The sequence below is a fragment of the Biomphalaria glabrata genome, chromosome 6 (genome assembly GCF_947242115.1).
Source record: "Biomphalaria glabrata chromosome 6, xgBioGlab47.1, whole genome shotgun sequence".
NCBI classification, from domain to species: Eukaryota; Metazoa; Mollusca; class Gastropoda; family Planorbidae; genus Biomphalaria; species Biomphalaria glabrata.
The window spans coordinates 49,520,565-49,538,468 of NC_074716.1; the positions used below are offsets into that span (position 1 = coordinate 49,520,565).

Below are 17,904 nucleotides of genomic sequence, written 5' to 3' on the forward strand. Positions count from 1 at the left end.
AATCTCAACATTGCAAACCTGAGTATCACTTAATACATTCAGTATTGCTAGGTATCGTATTAATGAAAATAAACAACAGTGCATCAGATCTGGAATAAGTAGGCACCCTTTTTTTTAGGTCAATCACACAAAGAAGGAGATTTAAAATACCTCCTACTTTATTTTTGAGAAGAGCCAGCAACTAAAAGAATTTTTGGATATTTCACACATCATAAATTTACAAGGATTTTAAAGTTTAGTACTCGTGAATATTTTCATAGTTGATATTTAGTAAGACTTTGACGTCTATGTGGCGAATAGATGTAAAGGGTGGGAAGCGTGGTTGAGAGGCAAAGTGCGCTTGAACTTGGCTTGGCTACCTAGAAGGGGGCTCGAGGTTCGACACCCGACAGAGTTGTGTTTACTGAGCGCATAAAGGCAGCACGGAAAACAAACTCCTAGATACCCCCTCCCCCTACTGATCCACAAATAAGATTGGACCAAAAGCGCTCTGAGCATGCTATAAGCATGAAAGTAGTGCTATATGAAAGCTATAATAATAAAGGCCATCTGTTTCCTTGGCCGGTGGTTAACCAGTGTGTCATGTGGCCAGCACAGTGACCAACCTCCTTTACTTTTCCAGCTTATGATGTCAGGCACCCATTAGAGTTGGGTAGACTCAAGGGCATCCTAATTTTCAAAATCCCAGTCTTCACTAGGATACCAGCCAAACACTTTACCACATCAGTACCAGTATACGTGAACATATAATATTTATATAATATTTTTACCAAATTATTATATTTTTTACTACCTTTACTATTTTAACTGTGAATAGACCTTGTTTTTAATGATTTAACTGTATAGAATTTAGCCCTTGTTATGTAAAGGGAGAGTGATCCTTAAAGGATTACGGGCACGACATGGCCTAAATTGTGCTGATGTGCCTAAACTCAAACTCACCAGTATAAGTAAATTTAGACAAATTAAATACAGAACAACACACACACACATATATATATATATATATACGTTATTTTGGAGCCCTGACTTGTCAAGTTCTTTGAGTTGGTGGTGTATGGTGCAGTTTGCAGAGAGCCTGGATAGTGAGATTCGTAACAATATATATATATATATAAATAATATATATATAGTAACATCTAAGGATATGTACAATGTTGTAAAACTAAAAGCTTAAAGAATGAAACCAAAAAATATGAATCAATTCAGTCATTTTATTTTTTAATTATTAACATACTATCAATATACAAATATCAAAACATATAAATGTGTAATGCATGTAATGATCAACCATTATCTCACCCTAGTTATACTTCTTCCATGTCATCGCCGGCCGTGACCTCTGAAAGATCAACACTGTCGTGAAGTACCACATACTCTCTAGTGCTAAAACCAAATTTAACAACGTCTTTTTCTCTGAGTTCGTAGTAGCGCTTGGGCTCAATCTTTTCATTGTTCAAGTATGTCCCGTTGGCAGACTCGAGATCTATGATGTAAGGCCTGACGCGTCTGCCTGGTGTCCCATCAGGACGTGTGTAGGGCATGGCTCGAAACTGAAGAACTGCCTGCTGTTTCGAGCAGGAAGGGTGGTCTATAGGAATGTCTGCTATTTTTCTATCACGGCCCAACAGATAGGCACTCTGTCTGTGAATATGTAAAACAGGTAAGGCTGTATCACCTTTGAAAGGATACAATCGCCACCTGCGTTTTGGTTTCATTGCTTCAGGTGGCTCATTATATTTTATAACGACTCCTCGAAATGTGTTTGTATCTTCCGTCAACTTACCAGAAAGTTGAAAGTTTGGTTTTTGTTTATCGTCTTTCTTTTCCTCGGGTGCGTCTTCCGATTTGATTTGAATTGTATTCAAACCAAAGTCGCCGCCAGCCACATCTCTTTCTCTCCTTTGCTCTCGCCTCCGTTCGTTGTTTCGGGACCTTTCCCTGTGCTGGTGCCTGAAATTTTCATCATCAATCTTTTCTTGTTTTATCCGTATGTTAGGGTCATACATTTCACTTCTCTTTTTATCCCGTGACTGATCTCGACGTTGGATTCGAGGAGGACTGGAATCTTCTGTATGCCTTTTCTGTTTCTGACGTTTGTGATGTTTTGATCTAAGATCTTCATTATTTGAATGTCTTTCAGCTTGACGTTTTTGAAAAAATGTGGTTTCTTTTTCGGCCTCTTCATCTGTGTGACTATGGTGTCGTTTCCGGTGTTTCTGTATGTAAAAAAAAAAAAAAAAAAAACTTTAACAAATTTTTGTTTACATGAAATAGATTTCTGTAAATTTGACAATTGAAGAAATGTATTCATCTATTTTTTTAATACTGTCAAACTGTCTTCAGAAAGTGACTTTCATTATCTTTGATTCCACACAATAGGGATCAGTGCAGTGTCAAGTATGTCATGTGACCTGCTCAGGGCCGGATTTATGACAACTACTAAGCTTGCTCTAAAATACCTCTTTTGGTCAATCAAGTGGCTCAGGAGGGCGGATTTATCTAGATCTAGATTCACAAGCTACCTTAGCTTTTTTAGCCCACCACCCTCCCGGACAGAAAAATATCTAGCACTGACTTTTGGGCTATTACATGGGTGGGATTATCTATTGGCTACCAAAACTTATTTAACTTATTAGACTCTCCCCCCAAAAATAATATATATGGATTTATAAATGGCCTTATATCTCAAAATAGCTTCTATTAGGGACTTTTCAAGACATTCAACTAAATAAGTACCAGTACGGTAATATGTCGGTAATGAGTTACTGGGCTTACCACTTTACACTTATGCATATCGTCAGTTTCTAAACAGAGATGGGCGATATGGAGCATGGGAAAATTACTAAGACCTAACTGTCTTGACAGGGCGTAAAAAAGAAAATATTTTGACAAAATTTTACGATTATAACACTTTTAAAACACCATACTTTTTGCAAAATTTGAAGATTATAACACTTTTAAGCACCATACTTCTCATGTGTTCGAGAGAGTTTCTTAAGATGTTTGATTCTTGAAGGTACCAGCTGTAAAAAGATGTTCAAGCTCTTGAAAGCATCAACCTGACCCACATTAACATCAAATATAATTATAACTAACTATGATTAATACAATTTAAAACATATGTACTTTTTAAGACAAATGGATGAGGAGTTCATAGTCTATACAATCAGTTTTTTCCTCTAGAGGTCTTATTATTATAGTCTAATCCTTACACCGAAGATACACAAATTCAAACATAAAAAATGTCTGTGACTGAGCTTTTAACTTGTTTGATTGGCATCAGTTACTCTAGATCAAGATCATCTTAATCTAGATCATGATTATTTTTTGAAAGACTAGATTATCTACTCATATAGACTCTACCAGACTCTAGCAGCTAGAGTCTAGATCTACTTGAATCTTCTATAGACTAATCATAATCATAGACTTTATACAATCCCCCCCTGCCTGGCTACACCCATGTGTCATCAGTTATCATTATAAAATGGGTTGTGACAAATACTTTCTAAAATAAAAAGGCGACATTTAGGCGACTGTGAGTATACTAGTCTATAAAAGATAGTCATCTTATCTAAACTAATTAAAACTAGATCTAGAGATCTAGAATCTAGTTTAAACTTAGCTGTCTTCTTCTTCTTCATCGTTCTCATTGTTATGTTGGAGTGTTCATATGACTAGACCAATACATGAGATGAACTGCGCAGTGGTTTCCAAATCAGGGAGCTCTCCATATAGTTTTCTTTCTATTGGGGTGATTTGGGGCCAATGTCTTAAACGGGCCTCTTGGTAGAGAGAGCAGTTTTGGAGGACGTGGTCGGCATTTTCTGGTGATACTCCACATGGACAGATTTCACTGGTTCCAATTTTGAGCTTCCGGAACATGTGTTGTCGCATTCTGTTGTGTCCGGTCCTGAGTCGAAAGATTAGACGTTGGTCTTGTCGGGATAGCTTATAGTAAGCATCATCTTTCTTGTGATTTGGATGGGAGCTCGTCCATTTCTCATTTATTTTATCTACAATTAATTTCTTCATTTCTTCTGGATAGAGAGCAGAGTTTACTTGTGATTTTGTTCTCCCACTCTTGGCGAGTGTGTCAGCCTTCTCATTTCCTGCTAGTTGTATGTGAGCTGGTATCCATTGAATGACAGTTTTTTTGCTGTTGTGGTTGAGCTTTGTGAGTGCTGTTCTGAGGTTTTTAATATAAGGGGAATCAGAGTTTTGCAGGCTTTGGAGGGTTGTTTTTGCGTCTGTTAGAAAGACAATCTGACTGTGAGGGGAACTTGGATGATTTGCTAGCATGGTAGCAGCTAGTGCTAGTGCTTCCCTTTCTGCTCTGTGACTGTCAGAGAGCTCTCCAGTTGCAAAGGATTTTTCTAGTTTTCCTCCATCTGGCCATTCGATAAGTATTCCAGCTCCTCCATTTGTGGTGGCTTTATGGGATGAGCCATCCGTGTAAACTCTGATCCACTGATTGCTAGGGTAATTGGTACCGTATGTAGAAAACAGTTCACTATTTCCTTGAGCTCTGTTGGTCTATAATCAGATTTTCTTTTTATGTTTTCAATATGGTCCCTTATAGTAGGAAGAGGGCTTTCGTCCCAGGGTGGAGATTCATTATAGTGTATCGAGGATTCCAGAGTAATTTTTTCAAGTTGGTGTTTCTTTTTTAGGTTTAGAGATTCCTGTATGAAATTGGTCCTTTTGAGACGGTTTTTTGTGCCAGTTTTGTGGATTTTTGTTCTGAGTGGGTGCCTCTCCAAGGTTTCCAATTTTGTGAATTGGGAAAGGATTTTTATTTCTCTTCTTTCATCCAGAGAGATCAGGGCAGCGGTTTCCTCCATAGCTCTTATGGGTGTTGTTTTGATTGCTCCTGTCATTATCCTTAAACCAATATTTTGAACCTTGTCTATTTTTCTAAGGTTGGTTTGGGCTGCTGAGCCCCATGCTGTGGCACCATATTCTAGTACAGGTCTTACATAACTGGTATAGGTCTTTTTCAGGATGCTGTCTTCTAACTTATTAAAGTTATTTACTAATTTAGTACTCTAGACTACTTCAAAAGTCTGGACAATAATCATAATGACTATTAATCATTAATGATAATGACAACATTTATTCAATATCAATATTGTATATTTATATCTAAATTCTAAATAATTATTATTATATTACTACAATGTAATTTACATCTAGATTACTATAATACTAGATCTATAGAATAGACCTATACTACTAGTAAGTACTAGACTCTAGACTTGACTTAGACTTTAGAGTCTTAGACTTAGACTAAATCTAGTTAGACTCTCTAACTCTAACACAGTAACAGTACTAGATCTAGATATAGATTCTAAGTAACTAACAGACTCAACTCTGAGTCTAAGTCCTAAGTCTAAACTCTAAACTGTTAAAACTCTATCTAGATCTAACTCATTCTAACTAAAGTAAAAGTCTAATACGAAATTACCTTATTTATAAATAGGTATACTATTACTAGATCTAGTACTAGACATCTAGAGTCTAGACTTAGACTAACACTACTAACCTAACAGTCACTAGTGACTAACTAGATCTACTATTAATTCTACTAGACTGTCCTAGTTAACTAGATCTAGATCTAGTAACTATATATAGATCTAGATCTAGATCTAGAATCTAGTCTAGTAGAGTCCACTGACTAGAGTCAGAGTAGAAAGACTAATAACTAAATTAGTAATTATTAATAACTTAATAAGACTAAAATAAGACTATTACTTACACGATTCATAGTTTATATCAATTTTGATTTTCAACGGTTCAAATTCGCCTATATTATTATAAACTAGGCTTCAAATAAACCAGATCTATATATAATATAATAAGACTAAGACGTCTTCGATCTAGACTAGACGTCCAGAGATATTATTTTTACCCTATCGAAAACACAGTAACACAGTATCCAGAAATAGATTTAGGTATTGGTTTTAAAAACAATAAATGTATATAGGTTAGTAACTTTAAAAAACAAGACGATAGTTACTGCTACACAGAACAAAACTTATCAGTATTTTTTAAGTTTTATAGATCTAGATCTACTAGATATGGATAAAATATTACAAATAATGTAAATATATTTAAATTTATTAAATTCAACAATAAAAGTTGTAGATCTAAATTGTTTTATAGAGATTTGTTACAATTTTAGAGCTCTATATTGAAATCTATTATATAGTTAGCTTTTTTATGCATTCTAAAATTGTATCACATGACTTGTGTTTATGTTTGACAATTCTTGCATACAGTCTACGTCTAACTCTAAGGAGATCATTAGTAGAGTCTAGACTAGATCTAGATCTTCAGCTTAAGTACTTAGCTTCTAGATCTAGTCAAGGACAAATAGATATATGTTATTTACAGTATTTTGATTTTAATGTGTGATGGACCGTTCATACAAAACTGTCGTTCAAGGAGAAGCTTCTGAATCAGAAGATGATGTTTCCGATGTAAGATTATCAAAGATACAAATAAAATCACTACTAACACTAACACTAACTGGTCACTACCCATAATTGGCATAAACTAAAACTTAAAATAAAATAAATATTTACTAATACTTTATATATCTGAAACGTAAAAATTAAATCCTAATTTAACTTAATATCTAGATCTAGTACATCTATCTAGTATAGTCAGGGTGTTTCAATGTCATTCATCATCAACCAGAGCCAGAAGTACATAATCATATCAACCTTTAATGTGCTGGTTCAGTGTGTTTTCTGTGTGAATGAATGTTGTGTTTCAAACTGCATCTTTCTCTATGTATCTGTGGCATTTTACATCTTGAGAGATGATTTGTTTACCCTTTGCAACTTCTCTTGTGACTAAAGAGACCAATCCTTTATATAGCCTACACAGGTTGTGCATCTGATGCATTGTTTTCACCCTCCTTTCTACTTCTACATGACACCCTGCTCGTCAACCATTGGCCAAAGAAACAGATGACCTTAACATCCTATAGATCGCAAGGTCTGAAAGGGGAACTTTTTTTTACTTACTACTTGTTGTGTTAAAATTTGTACCATTTGCAATCCAGGACCCTTCCTTTGTGTTTATTCTCCATGTGGATCTATCCAGAGCTTCTTTCTCCCAACTGTTGTTTTCGATTCTGAAGAGCTTCATGTCACAATTCCATACATCATTATACCTTAAAAGTTGACAACATTCTTTGAACATGTTCAAGCCAAGAGGACCTCCCTATTGATTATTTTATCTTGCCATTTCATAAAAAAAAAAAAATACACCCCTAAGCATCAGAGGTGGAAGATATTTAGCTTTTTTTTTCTGCCAAGATTAGGTGGACCATGTTTGGCTACTATATAGCAGAGTTGTCACCACACAAGTTTGGAAGACTAGGGCATTGATATTGGTAGTCCCATGGTGACATGGTGCACATTGCATTAACTATTCTGTTGTTGATATCTTTTCCAAGTATCACATTACTGCAGATTATAGAGCCATAACAAAAATGGTCAACTATTTCCAGAGGTTGGCCATGAATAGTCATGTGATGTGCAATGCTTGTGCTTTAAACTAGTTCTTGTTTGCATCTATATTGGTATTGTTATAGTGGTAATGATGAGGTGGATAGAATTTCCATTTTTTGGATCAATGAAATTATCTTCTCTTTAGGAGAGTACTTTAATTTTAGAATTATGAATTCTTCTTGTCTTGGACTTCACACCTCTGCCATCAAAACACTAACTGCATCACAACTTCTCAGCGTTGCCCCAGAAACAACAAGAATGAGTATCACTCACCACCACACTGCAGTTTCACTTGCAAGTCTTCCTCTCTGTCTTTAAAGCTGTTCTTTTTGCTTCCTCAGCTCCTACACTACAAAAGATATCAATGGCCACAATAAAACAGTTACCCTGCAGAATGAAAGGATTCTCATTCTCCTTTTCATGTTGAGCGAAACCCATTATTCTTTCACTAGTGCAGTAGCAGCTATCACTAGCTCTCATAATAATTATGTCTTGGCACCAGTTCTAAACAATGTGCTGGTACTTACCATAAGTATTGGTGCAAGAATTTGTTTGTGTTTGTGTAGCACATCTTCCATGCTATAGCATGTACACGATTTTTAGTGCAAAGCTTAAAAGTCTCTTTTTTGTTTGTTTATTTCAAACTCTTTAACATTCTTGTTATTTTTTCAAGTTTTTGAAATGTTATAATCATCTGTTCATTGTTTTGAAACAAGGATGAACCAAAGGCTATTGTTGTGGCTGGAGAAGCATCTGAGTCAGATGAAGAGGAAATAGATACCAGTTTGCATCAGTACAAAAAGGAACTTCCTCCTTTAAAAGGTATTCTTTGGCTTTTGTAAGCATAACTTTTTGTTTAATCTTTAGAATTGAAGACAATGCTTTGACTCTATATGATTTTGTTCACCAAACTGTGGGAGATGGGTGGACAGGAAGTATAGAGGTGCAGATCTTAGAGAGAAAATGGAGATGGATTGGTCACACCCTTAGGAAAGATACCAACAACAGAGATAGGCAGTCCTTAGAGTGGAACTTCAGGGCACAAGACGTAGAGAAAGACCAAAAAGAATGTGGCAATGCAGTGTACTAGATTAAGCCGAGAGGAAAGGAAAGAGCTGAGAAGCCATTAAAAAACTAGCAAGAGACCTTGTAGAGTGGTGTGTTTTTACCAAGGCCCTATGTTCCACAGGGAACGCAAAGGAAAGATGATGATGATGATATGATTTTTTAACATCATTTATTTTACATGTTTGTTAATGCCTGATGTTTAATTTATCTGTATTGTAATTAACAACAAAAAGTTTGGAATATGTTTGAGAAGTATTATGTTTAATTAATAACCACTTGATGTATGGGAAAACTGCTGGAAAAGTTTGAGATAATTTACAGATAAACCAAAGAAAAGTCATTAGAGGTCTTGCATCATTTCTTTTAAAGTTTCTAAAATCACCACAGTTTTTACTGTGATACACATACAAATAGAAAATCCTGCTGGAAAAATGACATTTATGCCACAAGTCCATCATTGGCAATAAAAGACAACGAAGAGAAACAATGCAAAAAAAAATTTATATTTAAAACTCATCTGTCTGGTGTTGTTGGCTATTTAGTTAGAAAAGAAATGAGCATTTACTGGTGTAAAGCGCAGGAAAAAATGGTAAGCAGTTGGCCTTGTTTGACTTAGTTAATCTACAATACAATTCCTACAATTACCCAAACACTTTGTTGATGTTGTCTGCCAAAGTTATTGATTTAAACAATTTAAGGCTCTTTATATGAATACAAAATGAGCTAGTAATCAAACAATAATTACATTTTAACAAGTTCAAAAATATATACCCAAATATTAATGTAGGCCTATATTTCTAATATATTAAATTTAAAAAATGATTATACTCAAATTTGAGTGATATTGTAGCCTGATAATAAGAATGAGCTAATGTAATGAGCCACAGAGGCCTTTGTCGACTGTAAAGGAGAGTGGAATCCATGAGTTGGGGGCCACTTTCCTGTGTATTAAAAAAAAACACCTCACTATCATTATTTCTGTTTACATTTTTTCCAGTCATTGAACATTCTGTGTCCTATGAATCTGTTGATGATGTCGCAGGTTTATCTATCAAGCAGTCTGGGAAACCAAAATATGATACGTAAGGATACAGTAGTTTTAAAATATTTTTTTTGTTTTTATTATTTTCTAATTTGAATGAAGTGAAGAAGAGTATATTAATAACATTGAATAGAAATGTCATGAAGTATGTTTTCATGCTATTTCCTGTGATGTGATTCACCACAAAAACAATTCATAACCTTTAATAGTTTTTCACATTATTATTTACACACAACATGAAATTCCACTGATAAACTTATAGCAGTGAACTACTAAATGCCAGTATTACATGGATTCCTTTTGTATTAAAATTAAGGGAAAATCTTCTTTTCAGACCTTATGATTTTTGGGACCAGATGATGTAAAGTTCATCTGGATCTTATGCCTAAAGTTAATGCCAACTGCCTTTACTTCCCTGGGATGTGTCAGGGGCATCCTAAAAATCCAGATTTTCATTAGGAGTTAAATTTGAGACCCCTTGGTTCAGAAATCAAGCACTTTGCCACTCAGCTACCATGTCTCTATCATTTTTTTTGTAGATTGTCTATTTATAAATGTAGTTATTATTAAACACTCGAAGGGCTTTGTCACACTAACATTTTTTATGAAAGTTTTGTGTACTGAAAGGTGTAGCCAAAAAGAAAAAGGCTCCGAATTAATCTGCCTTGATGAATAAAAAAAAAAGAGTAAAGTACCCCTTACAAACCTTTCATTCTATGGGGAAGATTATGTGAATATCATCTGTTTTAGCGTGAATATCATCTGTTTTAGCGTGAATATCATCTGTTTTAGTGTGAATATCATCTGTTTTTGTGTGAGTATCATCTGTTTTTGTATGAATATCATCTGTTTTTGTGTGAGTATCATCTGTTTTTGTGTGAGTATCATCTGTTTTTGTGTATCATTTGTTTTTGTGTGAGTATCATTTGTTTTTGTGTGAGTATCATTTGTTTTTGTGTGTATCATCTGTTTTAGTGTGAATATCATCTGTTTTTGTGTGAGTATCATCTGTTTTTGTGTGAGTATCATCTGTTTTTGTGTGAGTATCATCTGTTTTTGTGTGAATATCATCTGTTTTTGTGTGAGTATCATCTGTTTTTGTGTGAATATCATCTGTTTTTGTGTGAGTATCATCTGTTTTTGTGTGAGTATCATCTGTTTTTGTGTGAGTATCATCTGTTTTTGTGTGAGTATCATCTGTTTTTGTGTTAATATCATCAGTTTTTGTGTGAATATCATTTGTTTTTGTGTGAGTATCATTTGTTTTTGTGTGTATCATCTGTTTTTGTGTGAGTATCATCAGTTTTGTGGCACATGCCTAATGAGGGTGTCATGTGGCCATCACAACAACCAATTGCCCTTACTTTCCACCAACTAATGTCATGCCTCATTAGAGTTGGGTGGACTTATTGGCAATCTAAAAATCCAGAAATTCAAAATCACAGTCTCTACTAGGATTTGAACGCAAGACTTAATCACTCATTCACTGCACCTAAGTCTTGATGAATACATCATAATAAATGTATTTAGTGAAAAGTTTATTTTACTAACATGTAACAAGAATCAAATAGGCACACATTTGTTTTGACATTTAATGTTAATTGTAATGAAGCTTTTATATATTTAAATGTAAATCAGTGTTAATTAGATCCTTTGATATTCCTTTCACTCCAGAAAGAAATTAAATTTTATTAAAATACAAGAATTATAAAAAATGCATCATTATTTGTTTTTATCTTTTTTTTTCAGAATATTAAACAAGAGATTATGTAAGTTTCTCTTCAATTTTTCAGCTAAATTTTAGGACATTGAGTTAAAAAATAAGGAAAGAAATCTAATTATAAAATTAGGTTCTATACTAATCTAACTTATCGAACCTAAGGCAGTTAAATGACCTTTTAACTTTCTTAATTCACCAGCCTGTCATCTATTATAAAAAGGAAAAAAAGTAAAGTTTCCCTTTCAGACCTTGTGGTCTATTGGGCAGATGATGTAAAAGTCATCTGTTTCTGTGGCCTATGGTTAACGAGGGTGTCATGTGGCCAGCACAATGACAACTGTCTTTACTTTTCCCCAATTTATGTCAGGTGCCCATTAGAGCTGGGTGGAATCAGAGGCGCCCAAAGATCACGAAATTAAAAATCCCAGTCTTTGTAATAGACACATTAAAAACAGCAGGAGTCTCAACCCATTGATTTATTAGTCTTTTATTCGTCTTCTTTACTCTAGCATCTTGTTGTGATTCTGACCCATTTTTACACAGCCATAGAAGAAGACTAATAAATCAATGTGTAAATTGAGACTCTTTTTGTTTTTACTGTGTCTATTACAGTCTTCGCCAGGATTTGATTCTGGGACCCCCGGTTCAGAAGCCAAGTGCTTTACCGCTCAGCCGCCATGCCTCCTCATCTATTATACTGGTAGTTTAACTTTTAGGAAGAAATATGACAATTTAATGATGCAGCCGTGTTGTTTGAGTTCTTGTAACTATAATTTTAACCACTCTTTATTTATACTATGGGGAACCATACAAAATGCAGAATTTGTTATACACGTTTTAAACTTTCTACTGTCTATAAGTATGTGATTAAATATTGAAAGATTATAAATAATATTTTTTTTTTACATTTTATTATTGTTAGATTAATTAACAGAATAAATTATAAAGTTATCCTTTGAGATTTAAATGTCCAAATGGCAAATGATGTACATTTGTCGTTGTGGTAAAACATTTGGCTTCCAAATTGAGGGTCTTAAGTTTGAATCCCACTAAAGGCCTACACACATCTAGTAAGCACCAAATTTATTGATTGTCATTAGAGTTGAGAATAATTTCACTTGAAACTCTAGGTCAATAGATGCTCCCTCCATTAGCCCCTTGGGGTGTGGGTTATGACAGGCTGATGGGGGCTCTCATCCACCCTCCCTCTCCCTTGTGCAATGAACAAATATGGCACATCAAGAGGGGTTCTGTTAACTTCCCTTTTGGCCTATTTGTCTCCTGTCACAATTATTTTCGCCTAGACAACATGTTAACCATGAGAAGTGTTGCCTAACACTTGTGTTAGAAATCAAGATAAAAGACAGGAGTTTGTTTTGGCGTCATGAAACTTCTCTGACTTATAGAATAGACACAGAAAGGCTGGGGAATCCTATCAAGCAGAGATGTGGCTTACACACTGTAATTACTATGATACATTTAACATATATTTTTTAATTTCTTTGCAGGGGAGAGTAATCTATCCTTGTACAATAATCTAAATGGACTTGTCAGTCATACTTATATGTCTGCTGCTAAAGATATCAACAACTGTGGACAGATGCTTACAAAATCTCACGCTCAAATCCAGGTATTTTATTTCCTCTTTATTCCAGGATTCAGTGTTGTACATATCTAGAAAGTTTCACAAAATGGCTGCTGTTTGTGTGCTCTGGACTGTGGTTTCAAATCCTCCCAGAATCAAAGCCTGTCAGCTGCCATCACCTGCTGGAGGTTTGGGCTAGGATCTAATCATCTTCAATTCTGAAGTAACATCCAAAACATGTTAAAGAAAACAAATGAGCTGTATATTTGTTTAAAGTAAACACATATTGTAAGTAATGTTTCCCTACTAGACCATGAGGCAGATGATGTTAAGGTACTCTGTTTCTTTGGTCAACTGTTAATGAGCAGGGTGTCATGTGGCCAGCACAACGACAAACCGCATTTACTTTCCCCAACTGAAGTCAGGTACCCATTAGAGTAGGGTGAACTCAGGGGTGACCTTAAAATCCTGAAATTCAAAATCCCAGTCAAACCCAAGACCTCCAGGTTTGGAAGCCAAGTGTTTAACCATTCAGCCACTGTGCCCCCTATAGTTGTTTAAAGTGTGTATTTAAAAATTAATCAGCAGCTTTCTGTGTCAATTTGAATTAGCTTTAGATAAAAATGTATTGCTCTAAATAAGTTCTATTTCATGTAGTTTACACAATCATCCAATTCTGGGCATGACATCTTTTGAACACTTTACTAATGCCATTCACAATGGACCTCATTCACCAATCATAAACAAACAACATTTAGTCACGTGATCATATTGATAAAACAATGAAAAAAACTGTCACGTGACAGCCATCATGAATTAAACATGAGATCGTAAATTATATAGAAGAGATGGAGCACCACTTGGCTAAATGTTGTTTGTTTATGGTTGGTGAATGAGGTCCATTATCATTAGGCAAGGGAAGTAACTGCTATGAACCAAACATGTACATTAAACTAATTTGTGACTAATTGACCTGATATAAGCTGCCAAACATTTGTAAGGTGTTGACTATACCCTTCACCTATCCCTTAATATGTTCAAGCATTGGGACTCCACACAAGATCTGTCAACCATCCTCCATTCCTCTCTGTCCTTTGCCTTGGATAGAATTTCATTCAATGAGAGGCCTGTCCATTCTTTGATCTTGGTCTTCCCATCGCTTTTTCTCTCTATAACCTTGGTATTTTTTGACATATAATATCAGCCTGTTGCAGATGATGCCCTCTAGAATGTTTAAAGGAGAATTACTTTGTTTGATGATATATCTAATCATCTTCAATGATCTGCTGAAAATTGTCACAGATTTTATTTGACAGTTTGCACTATCAATGAATAAAGTAACATAACAACTAAAGAAATGTTGAAAGCAATTTTTTTTTTAGAGTTCTTCAGACTTAATCCAATGAAATAAATACTCCAGCTATGAAACAATATTTACATCAAACACAAATCACTTGTATAAATCATATTATTAAAGTAGCTTGACTGACAAAAGACTATCAGTATTAAACAAAGCACTGTGAACAAAGCTGAATGACTACTGAACGATGACTGTGCTGATTACTGACCAACAACTGCAATATCTTGAATCGTTTTCCTTCATAGTTTCATATAAAAACTATTCTACATGTTTTAAGTTATTCTTGACCTTTGAACTTTCCCTTTTTCTGTCACCTAGCCCCTTATCTCTTCAAGGACTTCTAGGCTTTTCAATTCTCCTAAACATGCCAAAAAAAACAAAAAAAACCTTTCTTGACCAGCCTGTACAAGCTTGAAGTCTTGATGTGCAGTGAAGAATGACAGATATCATGTCTAGTAACTTGTTAAAATACTTCCTGTTCCACTCACCCAACTCACCCCTTCCTTTTTTTTCTGGTGAGCTGTAGTGTCTTTTGCAGTCGGTCTCTTGGAAAAACAGCTTGAATTTTCATTTCAGCTGCTTCCCATGCCATAAAGGGTGTTCATTTTATTGTTTTTTTCCCCACTGCCATAAAGGGTGTTAGATTTATTAGGTTGTGAGGTAGTAAGTTCTGCTTGAAGTGGACTAAAGGATATTCTCAAAGAATATTTTTCATCTGAGTGGGGGCTATGTCTGCAGTGAGATACCTGTATTGCTCTTTTTAGTTGGGAATTTAAAGCTGTGTGTCTGGGTGTTTCCTCACCCTAAGGTCAATGTTAGTCAACAATCACAAAGAGGAGTGGCTCAACCAATGGGCAACAGGAAACACAAGCAGAGCCATGTACAAAGAAATGAACTTGCCTAACAAACTGGACAGTATAAACTTCCTCCCCCGCAAAGAACAATCTACAATCTTCCAACTAAGGACAGGACACACACCTCAGTTAAATTATCATCTCAATAAAATAAATTCCACACAACTCCACCTTTGTAGACACTGCGCCCACCCTTATGAAACCGTAAACCATATCCTTTTTAAGTGCCCCTTCCTAATCCACCTTAGGCAGACCCTACTACCGCCCAACATAACCAACACCCTATAAGGCAGTGCTGAACAACTGAAGAAAACAGCACACTATTTTTCCTTGGCACAGTCTGCAAAAAGCTGGCTAGAAAAAGAAGAGAGCTGTATGTCCTGGTCAAAGTTGGAAGATTATTTTATTAGTGTGGAGGAAGCTGGTATGTCTAGTTTATTGGGCATGGTCATTTCTCTTTGAATGCCTTGGCTTCTCAATGTCTGTTAGATGAGCCTCTCTTTGTAGGGATTGCTGTTAAAATTTGAACTGTTTGTTAATGAATTTTAGCCTGTAATTATTTTGCTGTATTTTCTTATCTATTTTTGTTAGTTGTGCATTAGGTAAGATGTATTATTTAAAACTTGTTAATTTTTCATCAGGATGTTTCCCATCACATGAGATTAATGACTAATGATTTATTCAACTTGCAAGATGCCATTGACATCATAACAACGTGTACAATTTTGCCAAACCTAAAAATTCCTGACAAGACTCCGACAGCTAGTGCCAAGTCCGAGCCCAGTCCACATTTGGATAATCCAGTGACCACATCATCATCATCATTAACCTTAGCCCAAGAACCGCAACCATAATCGTTGTGGTGTTTGTTGAGATTGTATTTAAGTTTCCAACCCGTCTTTCATTTAAGTGGAAATAAAAAGAGGAAGAATGAACAGCACCATGTATGCTACATTCTATTTGTTTTACAAAGTGTTCTAATGAAACAATTGTATAAATGTACAAGACTGTAAAGTCTTGGACAGTAAGATTGCAATGTTTGCATCCGCCTGCTTGTTGAGATTTTTTTTTTAGTATATTGTATTGTTCATTAACTTTACAATAACTTTTAGTATATTGTATTGTTCATCAATTAATATCTTAGTATTTTCCAATTCTTGTTGTGTATTAATGTAACAATGTTGTATGCATGGTGTTGTTATACATCAGATGGTTATTGAATTATATGTTGATGTGATGATATTTCTATACATTTGTTATAAAAATCTACTATTTAGTTGTGATAGAATTACTTATCTTGGACCCGTTTATTGGAAATATAAAATGTGTTAATTTTGAAAGTTTTCATTTTCTTGAAAGATTTATTCATTTAAATTTCAAGAACTTTCTCTGACCACCATTTAGACATGTTAAAAATTGGTTTGCAAACATTTGTTGGTTACAAGCTGTGAGGTATGCGTTCTATACTGTTATTTGGTGGTATTGAAAGTCCAGGGTTTAGAGCCCTGTCTGCTGCCTTTCCCTGTCCTGTGGGAATATTGGGCTAGGATGTAATTATCTGAAGGAACATCAGAAATATGTACAACATTTTACTTTAAGGTGTCAGTATATTATGATTGATTGATTTATAGGTTTCTAATATGCCCTGACTTCCTGCAGACGGGATAGAAGCAGGCAGGGCTGGAACTGGGGCCATAGTAACAACAGTCCAAAGTGCATACTATACAACCAGGCAGCAAGTGAGGTTTTTTACTAAGTCTATTCCATGATTTTAACAAAATTAAGATACTTTCTTTACATCTTTTAAAAAATATTAGACTTTACTATGATTACAAATGGTCTTTTCCATAAGTTCTTTAAGATGTTTATGACCAGTTTCATTAGGGAAGGGAATTGAAATATCATTACAGTAAAATATCTATTTCACTAAGGTCTTGCGATCCCAGGCCATCATTAATAAAAATATGGGCAGCCCTCGACAAACAAGGTATAGCAATTGAAATATAATGATGAAGATGGTATTAGCTTTAAAAGCATTGAAACACACATCTCTCAGTAGCACATTTTTAGCCGACTCATTTCAGAGATACTGTATCCTTTAAACATAAGATAAAATGGCTGTCAGTACCCCTAAAGTAAAATATCTAATGAGTGTCATGTTGTGTATCGAGGTTGCCACAAATATTGACAGAAAGTCTTTTTAGAAGCTTTGAGTTTCTACTTTTAATTTTTAAGTTTGGGGAAACCTATAAATAGAAGAGATTAGCTTAAACCAGGCTAAAAAAATTTCAAGCTTCATGTCAAGTCTACTTTTGTGAATCTAGTATAGAATTTGAAACTGTATTACTGCTTGATATATAGTGTGTGTTCAATCTTTTCATTTTTACTTGAAGGATTAAATCATTTTATTTCACAAAGAGAAATTCTGTTATTTATTTAACTAAATATGGCACACAATCAGATATTGGGCCAGCAGATTTAATTTCTGAAGACACTAACACCACTTCCAACCATTGTAACAATAAGCCAGTATGCCATCAACTTGGCTGTTTATTGAATACTAAGCACATCGGCCAGCCTTCAAGTTTAAAAAAAAAACTGTAGATGCCATTGGAGGCTGAGGAGTAGAGCCGTTTGCTTCTAAACTGGATTTCGAATCTTTGTTAAGACTGGGATTTTGAAATTCTGGATCTTTAGGGCACCTCTGAGCCCACCCAACTCTAATGGATACCTAGCGATTTGGGGAAAAGTA

General features: G+C 34.9%; 2 protein-coding genes across 2 annotated transcripts; one reads left to right on the forward strand and one right to left on the reverse strand.

Annotated features, from left to right (window-relative positions):
• Nucleotides 1–1,198: 1,198 nt before the first annotated feature.
• Nucleotides 1,199–5,969, reverse strand: LOC106056585 (smad nuclear-interacting protein 1-like). Its single transcript, XM_013213398.2, has 2 exons — nucleotides 5,759–5,969; nucleotides 1,199–2,219 (listed from the first exon to the last, which is right to left on the reverse strand). The coding sequence occupies exons 1-2, from the start codon at nucleotides 5,765–5,767 to the stop codon at nucleotides 1,308–1,310; spliced, it is 921 nt and encodes a 306-aa protein (XP_013068852.2). The 5' UTR covers nucleotides 5,768–5,969; the 3' UTR covers nucleotides 1,199–1,307.
• Nucleotides 5,970–6,241: 272 nt separating this feature from the next.
• On the forward strand, nucleotides 6,242–17,575 carry LOC106056588 (uncharacterized). Its single transcript, XM_056032754.1, has 6 exons — nucleotides 6,242–6,482; nucleotides 8,240–8,345; nucleotides 9,589–9,673; nucleotides 11,383–11,402; nucleotides 12,862–12,983; nucleotides 15,794–17,575. The coding sequence occupies exons 1-6, from the start codon at nucleotides 6,417–6,419 to the stop codon at nucleotides 16,004–16,006; spliced, it is 612 nt and encodes a 203-aa protein (XP_055888729.1). The 5' UTR covers nucleotides 6,242–6,416; the 3' UTR covers nucleotides 16,007–17,575.
• The last annotated feature ends 329 nt before the right edge of the window (nucleotides 17,576–17,904 follow it).

Excerpts from the sequence above, each read along its gene's own strand:
- LOC106056588 (XM_056032754.1), top strand. The coding sequence starts at position 6,417 with ATGGACCGTTCATACAAAACTGTCGTTCAAGGAGAAGCTTCTGAATCA. Across the intron at positions 6,483-8,239 it reads CAGAAGATGATGTTTCCGAT|GATGAACCAAAGGCTATTGT; the intron begins GTAAGATTATCA and ends TTTTGAAACAAG. Across the intron at positions 9,674-11,382 it reads GGGAAACCAAAATATGATAC|AATATTAAACAAGAGATTAT; the intron begins GTAAGGATACAG and ends TTTTTTTTTCAG.